At 39.2% G+C, this 8,438-nt stretch overlaps 1 protein-coding gene across 4 annotated transcripts; it reads left to right on the forward strand.

The window, feature by feature from the left end:
* Positions 1-650: 650 nt before the first annotated feature.
* Positions 651-7,857, forward strand: nr2c1 (nuclear receptor subfamily 2, group C, member 1). Of its 4 annotated transcripts, none has more exons than XM_019361733.2 (14): positions 651-795; positions 3,091-3,225; positions 3,389-3,622; positions 3,769-3,847; positions 3,967-4,146; positions 4,228-4,378; positions 4,661-4,757; positions 4,932-5,119; positions 5,459-5,612; positions 5,739-5,860; positions 5,990-6,132; positions 6,489-6,626; positions 6,716-6,821; positions 6,975-7,857. In XM_019361733.2, exons 2-14 carry the CDS (start codon positions 3,154-3,156, stop codon positions 7,144-7,146), a joined length of 1,836 nt encoding a protein of 611 aa, XP_019217278.1. In that variant the 5' UTR covers positions 651-795; positions 3,091-3,153; the 3' UTR covers positions 7,147-7,857. The 4 variants fall into 4 exon arrangements, with proteins under 4 accessions (XP_019217278.1, XP_025764813.1, XP_005450993.1 ...); XM_025909028.1 differs by having other exon boundaries at positions 4,935-5,119; XM_005450936.4 differs by lacking the exon at positions 651-795 and adding an exon at positions 839-989.
* The last annotated feature ends 581 nt before the right edge of the window (positions 7,858-8,438 follow it).

The following is an 8,438-nucleotide window of genomic DNA, read 5'->3' on the forward strand; positions in this document are numbered from 1 at the left end:
TAGTTTGCTAGCAAAATAGGGGCAGCTCATGACATGCACAGCATTGTAAGACCATCCATTACATAACTATTAAGCTACCAAAGCATAGTTTTGGGATTCTTAATTTATCTTTACAATTATAATTCTTCAAGAATGGCAGCAGAGCAAATGGCATCACTCGTTTTTATGCTACTGTTATATTGAACGAAATATTATTTATTTATGTCACTTTATTCACCCTCAAGTATAATAATGTGGAACCAGTAACCAGCTAAGAACATACTGGAAAAGACATGTAATGAGACTAGTTATGCTTTCAAGGATTACTCATTACTTAAACTTTATGTTGGTTATATGAAATACATTTTATTTGCACTTAAAATACGGCCGGGTTACAGTGTCTTCATAACAGATTGCTGAATGTACTGTAATCTTCACTGTAAATTTTGGAGTTTGCTGGGAAGACATTGTAACCGAACAGATAAGAAAAATGCCGTGCAATCTGTAATGCTCACTAATGTAGTCACAAATTTAAGCCCAGGTGTGTTTAACTTTAGTACTCTTACTAAATCATTCAAGCCCAGAGATTGTGAGAAAATGGTCCAGGACATTGTATGCAATGGAATAAGAGCTGGTGTGACAGTAGGTTTTAGTGTACACAATATGAACGATGTTGCCTAAATGCGCATGTGCGAGTCTTATTTATTGATAAAAAAAAGGTCACGAACTCTGACCCTCCCACTACCTGCAGCAAACACTTAAAAATATTAATTTATTTAAGGCAGTAAAATATCTGACCCAACAGCTCGTCGAAAGGTAAGACTTTATTAGTAATGTGGACAGGAGAGGTTAAAGAAAGATCCGCGAGCGGCCAGTAACACAGGAAGGGGGGGGAGTGTTCAGTAGGTCTACAGTAGGGAAGCTGCCATTAGCTACCAACTAGCAAAAAGCTAATTTAGCTGGTTAGCACTGTCGTGTGGAGCTCGGCGCATAAGACATAAGATTGGCAAGTATGTAATGATGCTGCTATGTTTGTGAGACTCTACAGATCGTTATAGAGCTAACGTCATATGTTAACGCGTAGCGTCAGTAAAATCGTCAACATATATGCTATCTAGCTATGTTAGCCGCTTTAGCTAACCGTGCTACAGCTACCTAATGTTAGCTGCTGTGCTAGCGTCGCGAACCACACTGCGTAAAGCAAGCAAGAGCATCCTTCCCGTGAGTATGAGTGTAACAGCAGCAATTTAAAAGTGTTAAATCGTGAGCTGTTCTCAAATGCCGACTCGCGTGGAGGTCCGGTGCCAGAATTATTGCGATTTTTGGTCAGTTATGAAAAACGGAGCGCAACTGTTGACTGTACGATTTGGCATCATGGGCCTTGAACCCTAGCATGCTTTAACCCTTCAATGTTGACCTTTCACCCACAGGAAAAGAAATACCTTTATCTTCCGTATCGATTTTAAATAGTTGGCTGTCAGGAGCTTGTATGTTTTCATACCGTGTCTTTGTCGCTCATTTATTGTTACTTTACTGCGACATTAAGCTGTATTTTATCGCAAGGCCACCAATAGTGCATTTTCGAGCTAGCACCGGCTTGATTGGTTAGCACAGGCCACAAATTAACGTGTAGTTACTGACACTGAACACAACATAACAGATTAAATACCTATGTTTTTATATTGGATTAGTAAAAGTTATCTCAAGCAATGTATGACTTATTAGCCTTTGACATTATTTAAAAATATAAACAGATTTTGGGCTGTAGCTAAAAGGACAGCTACTGGAGAAAACTAGAGTGTGAATAATTGTTATGTTATATGTTATTATAAGTTTCGCCAGACTTATTTCCTCTTAGTTGAAATATATGACGATGTCCCAGCTTCCTTTGCAGACATCAGATTATTAAAAAACACTAACTACATCTTTGGTAGAACCTAAGAAATGTTTTTGTGATTAAAAGATGAGTCTTGTGGTATTTTACATTACTCTTTCTATTAACATGTTATCAGTTAATTAATCAGGTTAACTTTGATTGTGTTCGTTCCTCCTCTTATTAGACCCGGGCTGTTGTCCAGAAATATGAGATTGAGCCAACAACAACAACATATAATAACAATAATAATAAAAATAACAATAATAATAATGATAATGATAACAGAGGAAATTTATCTCCAGGGCGACCTCTTCCTGCATTATTTGCACTGTTCATTGTACACTTAGAAGCTAAACTGGATTTCAACAAGTGTGAACTGTGAACTAAGGGTTTTTCCTGACTCAAACTGACCTATGGTGGTGATGACTGAACTGCATATGGTTAAGTCAAAGTGCAATATGGCCTTACTTAACAGAGGAATATGCATTTTTTCGGGCAATATTAAAATGCATTTTAAGTTCAAGTAAATGAAACCCAATTTTTAAAAAATGGTTAAAAATACTTTCATCAAGTTCTCGTGATTTCACTTTAATAGAAGGCCAAACCTTCTTTGGCACCAAGAAAATTCCTGCTTACTTAACAGAGGTCTGCGCCTTTTCTTGTTATTTTATGCCATTTGATGAAAAAATCATATTTTACAATTGAGTGAAGAAAACTACTTTAAAAAATGTGTTGATTTTTTAAATTCTTTATATCACAGTTCTATATTCCCGGGAAAGCCCTAGCATCTACTAAAAATGGTCTTAAAATGTATTTGCTAGATCTCAACCTATAGAATATTATTAGGGTTGACTTTAATGTTAATATTTAGATAGGAAAGCATTTCTGTATTTCAGCTGAGATTGACTTTATTTAGCCATTCAATCAGTGTGTTGAATAAAGGAAATGACTGGCAGTTTGTTTTAAGAACTATTTGGCAGTTTACTGTGAAGCCACTGCTGGCTTTGCTTTTCTGTTGAATTTTTGTGCAATATAACCAGTCATGTGTATTTCTTTGAAAAAACCTTAGCATCAGAAAAAATATTTTTATCCTGGGGGAAAGGATGATAAATGGAAAGTGCTGATAAGCGATTCAGGGATTTGTTTACTGTAAGAAAATTGTGAAGTAATTGTTTTGTTTTTAAAGGGTATTCTCTGGTCCCAACATAGAGTAATACAGATGTTTATTTTAACAGGTGTGCCTGTTTCATGGGGCACTGATGTGAACGGTGGTGGAGGAAGGTGTGTGCAATATCAGAATGGATGGACAGACTCAAAGATTTCAGCTTGTGTCAGCAGACAACAACATGGCATTAGGACACAGAATTCAGGTGACGATATGGCCCGTTCTCCCCCAGACACTGTGAATTTGTGTGAATAAATAAATATGTGCAATTTGCTTGTAAAATGTGTCAATTCCACTTATCATTTCAGCACATGCAGCAAACACCTGCTCATATTTTGATATATATGTATATATTTGTTTTTTAACAGATTGTAACTGACCAGCAGACTGGACAGAAGATCCAGATCGTCACAGCACTTGAGCCATCTTCCCCTGGAAAGCAGCAGTTTATCCTAGCAAATGCTGATTATTCTCCTGGGGGGAAGGTGATTCTGGCCAAGCAGGAAGGGTCACCCAACAAGGTCATCCTCACTACTCCAGATGGTTCTGGGGTTAACCAGCTGCTGTTTGCCTCCCCTGAACTCACTGGGCAGCAGATTCAGGTATTGCCTGAAGATGTTATTGACTCCTTCCAGTTTTGATAAACAAGCTACTGAAAAGTCTAATGACTGGGGCAAGAATATGTTTAGTCAGCCTGCTTGCAGTGTTTGCTGTATTAAATTATTCAATTTCTGGGGTTGTTTGGCAGTTTGTGACTGAAAGCTCAGACCAGTCTATTGTGAAGCCTGTTGTGGAGTACTGCGTTGTCTGTGGGGATAAGGCCTCAGGTATGCATTAGGTATATATATATATATATGTATAGAGAGAGTGAGATTTTTTTATTTATAATGTTGGTATTGAAATGACACATAAGCACACCTGATCATGTTTCCCTTTCACCTTTCAGGACGTCATTATGGAGCCGTTAGCTGTGAAGGCTGTAAAGGCTTCTTCAAACGCAGCATAAGGAAGAACCTGGTGTACACATGCAGGGGCTCCGGAGAATGTGCTATTAACAAGCTACACCGAAATCGCTGCCAGTACTGTCGACTGCAGCGCTGTATAGCTCTGGGCATGAAGCAGGACTGTAAGAAACTGTAATACTATATTAAGTAATTAAGAACCTGCATGATTAAAGACTGACGTGACTATGACTTTGGTCTCTTAGCTGTTCAGTGTGAGAGGAAGCCTGTTGAAGTCACTGCGAGAGAAAAATCTGTCAACTGTGCAGCCTCCACTGAAAAGATCTACATCCGCAAGAACTTGTGTAGCCCTCTGGCTGCTACACCTACTTTTGCATCCGACAAGGAAACTGCTCGGTGAATCTTACTTAATCTCTAATATACTTATAAGACAGTTGTTGTTATTATTAGTTTTGTTGAATTCTACTTCCCCTTAACTGTCCACAGTGTAAGAAAACATGTTTTTTTTCTACATTTCTATGCCTTTGCTTAGTTATATTGAACTTATATTGGAAGTCTATTATGTAACGTTATATACAATTAGAAGCTCCATTAATATTTCTGGCTGGAAATGATTCTTTTGCTACACGGCCTTGTAAAGTATAATGCAATATGTGATGTCAAATCTCTTAACTTCAGATCAGCAAGTTTGCTTGAGTCAAGCATGTTGCTCAACATCCAGCAACCCTTCTCCAAGCTGGAAAACACCATCTTGATTCCAGCTTCACCTGAAAAGGTAACACGGATGTTTCCTACCTTATATACAAGCAGAGAACTTTTGATTGCTTAGGATTAAACAAAAAAACCCTCATTGCATGTTCACTGATGAAGATAGTGTCCTAATAAGTTTGCTGTGAACCAGTTTTGTCCCAGTGATCAGAATGTTCGATAACGACTGTCCGCTCCTCAGCAGGAGGACCCATCCCAGGGTGACCTTGGTACACTGGCAAATGTAGTAACATCCCTTGCCCATCTCAACAAGAGCAGAGAAGCGAGTGACAGCGGAAATGATCTGATGGGAGCTGAAACACTTAGCAACGGTGACAGCTCAATGACAGATATCCAGGGAGATGAACAAACTGCAAGTGATATCTCTAGGTGAGAGCTGTCGTAAGAAATCAGGATGCTTTGATGCTGATACCGAGGCCTAAAGAAGCACCAGAATGAAACTCAAACTCTCTGGCTTCTATTTTCTGTTTGTCATAAAGCTGTAATTGAATTTCCTGCAGGGCCATGTGGTTTCTAATTTGATCTTAAGGCTTTAATTAGACTGGCACTCTGCTGATCAAAAGTATAGCATTTTGCATCTGTGACAGTGGTGCTGTATTGCTTTGTGATGAATCTCCTGCGACATACAACTTATAAATCCAAATGTGAGGATCTTTCGGTGCAAGCATTTTAAAAAATATAACAAGTGTATATGTTGTGTATCATTAGAGCTTTTGACACCCTGGCCAAAGTCCTGCACCCTGGCGATGGCTCAGCAGGAGAGTCCTTGGAGGCTACAATGCAGCTGATGTCAGGGGACCAGTCAGGCCCTGTGGTGGAGCTGGAAGGACCTCTACTTTCTGACAGCCATATCCCTTTCAAGGTAAAAGCACAGCCACTGATTGTGACTCTCCCCTTTGATTAAAAACACCTGATTATGTTCAACAGAGCTACATATTTTTTGTCCGCAGTGTTAGCATATTTTTGTTTTCTTTCCCCATTCCTGCAGCTTATGATGCCTTTGCCTGTGCCAGAGTACCTCAATGTCAACTACATCTGTGAATCGGCTTCACGGCTACTTTTTCTCTCTATGCACTGGGCACGCTCCATACCTGCCTTTCAAACCCTCGGGTAAGCCTGTTGTTGCAAGAATATTCTTTGTGGATAATGTCTGTTAAATCATGTGTCTTTGAAGTGCGCCATTACATGTGCACGCGCTGTCCTTTGTAGTACATTAACCATGTGCATTTTGTTTTACAGCGGGCAAGACAATGACATTAACCTGATGAAATTCTGTTGGAATGAACTTTTCGCCCTGGGTCTGGCACAGTGTTCAAATGTAATGAATGTCGGCACCATCTTAAGTGCCATTATCAACCATCTTCAGACCAGCTTACAGGAAGGTAGGAGAGCTCTGGTGCTGGCTTCCTGAGAGGTTTAATACTTGTGTTTGAGAAAGAGGAAAGCCGTTAAGCTAGACAGACTCAAGGGACAATAACACAAGATGTTCAATGAATCAAACACATCTTTATTTTGAAAAGAGAAGCAACAAGTGCTAATAAATCTGAAAAATAAATAAAGAAAAAATCATTAAAAGCCATCCTATTCACAAAAACCCCAAAAGGTTGGCAGTTTCCTGTTTGAAAAGGAGGATGAAGAAGCAAATGCTTATCAATTCCTAGCCCTATCCAAATCTGTCTTATTCACTTTTATCGCATGTCTGTTACATTGTGTCTTTTTTTTTTTTTTTGTCTCACAGAGAAGCTGTCCCCAGAGAGAGGAAAAATAGTGATGGAGCACATTTGGAGGATGCAGGAGTTCTGTAACAGCATGTCCAAGCTTTCCCCAGACTCGTATGAATATGCCTACCTCAAAGCTATTGTACTCTTCAGCCCTGGTGCGTAGACAATCCCCCCCGATTTGCACAAAAGCAGATTCCTTGGTGTACTCAAGTCTGACTGTGCATATACATTATTTTTGTACCAGATCATCCGGGCATAGATAATATCCCACAGATAGAGAGATTCCAGGAAAAAGCCTACATGGAGCTGCAGGACTATGTAACCAGAACATATCCAGAAGACTCTTACAGGTTTGTAGGCTTCACCTCTGTGCTGCATAACGCCAGCAATGCTGGAAACACACCATACGTCTTTTACTCTTAAGAAGCAGGATAGATGTGTGCTGTTCTCTTAGATTTACTTGTTACATGTTGAATTTGATGTCTGTTTCCCATCAATCCCAGGTTATCCAAGCTGTTGCTGCGTCTCCCTGCCCTCAGGCTGATAAGTGCAGCTGTCACAGAGGAGCTGTTTTTCGCTGGGCTCATTGGCAACGTGCAGATTGACAGCATCATCCCTTACATCCTCAAAATGGAGTCCACTGATTATAATAGCCAGGCCGTCTCTGCTGTCTGACGCACAGCTATTTATTATAGCGACACGGGACTGAAGATTCAGTGGCCGCCTATTCACATCACTGAAAGGTCATAACATAACGACCCAGTTTAACTTGTGAATTCTTTTTTCACATCTTAACTTTGTCCTACAGCTGACCCCTTAGGAACCAGTCAGTAGAGCGCAGCTCACAATTAGGACAAATAAAATCAACTCCCAGTTGCAAGGAAGCCTATCTGTATCTGCCTGTTCAGGAACAAACCCTTTGAAACTTGGATAGTAGGCTGTGCTTTTTATTGTACATAATATTTTATGCTTAAAAGACTCCAGGCCTTGCTTTTTTTTTTCTTTCTTTTTTTTTCTTTTGTTTTGCAGATCTTGTTTGTACTTTTGAAGAAATCTGTATGGTTTGTTTTCATACACAGCTTTTTTTATAGTGGTAATTATAAGAAAAAAAAGTTGTCATAATGTGAACTCAGTCGTGAGATCAGTTAAAGTTATAACTTTTATTTTGCATTTGTTTGCCAGTCCAAAGGATCGGCAACATCGCTTGTCAAATAACTGACATCATATGGATCTGAAGTACTTGTGTATATAGCTTTGTATATAGAATTGACCAAGGCTAACAGGCAGCACTTGGTAATTTGTGGATTTCATCTTTTTTGGACAAATTCACACGAATAGAAAATGATGGTCATATCATTTGAAAATAAAAACATCTTTCAAACATGATTGTCAGCAGGAGTTGGCGGCACTGATTCTGAATGAATGCTACTTTAATATAGCGGACTGAAATATAACATGTATTTGAGCTTCTTTGGTTATTCTTTGGACAGAGGGTTACAAAAAGGGTTTAAAAAATACAATTTTGCACCATTACCTGTCATGTTAAGAAAACTTTGCACATCAACAGGTTTTGTTTTCGTTATCATTCAGTTTTGGGTGAAAATATGTCAGCGATGACCGCAAAAGTGCTTTAAAAAATACATACTCACTGGTAAAAAGACAACAGCTTGTGAATTGTGATGGGTGAATGTTCATCCTTCAATAAGAATTTAATAGTGTAGCTGTGTACACATTTACCTAACAAGCAAAAGTTCCCAGATTCAGTTGCAGGAGGAGACATAAATCTCTTTGGGACTGCATCCTGTGTGCCGAGTTGCCTGCTATGGTGACCCCGTATGAATAAGGCAGCAGCTGAGAGTAGCTTTCTAGAAGTAAATGCGACAAATGTTCTTGAGCTTGCAGACACAAAGCTCAAACACCATTTTAAACACCTTTCTCATGAACTAAATCATTCTCAGAACGGAACT

The sequence above is a fragment of the Oreochromis niloticus genome, linkage group LG7, assembly GCF_001858045.2.
Source record: "Oreochromis niloticus isolate F11D_XX linkage group LG7, O_niloticus_UMD_NMBU, whole genome shotgun sequence".
Taxonomy (NCBI): domain Eukaryota; kingdom Metazoa; phylum Chordata; class Actinopteri; order Cichliformes; family Cichlidae; genus Oreochromis; species Oreochromis niloticus.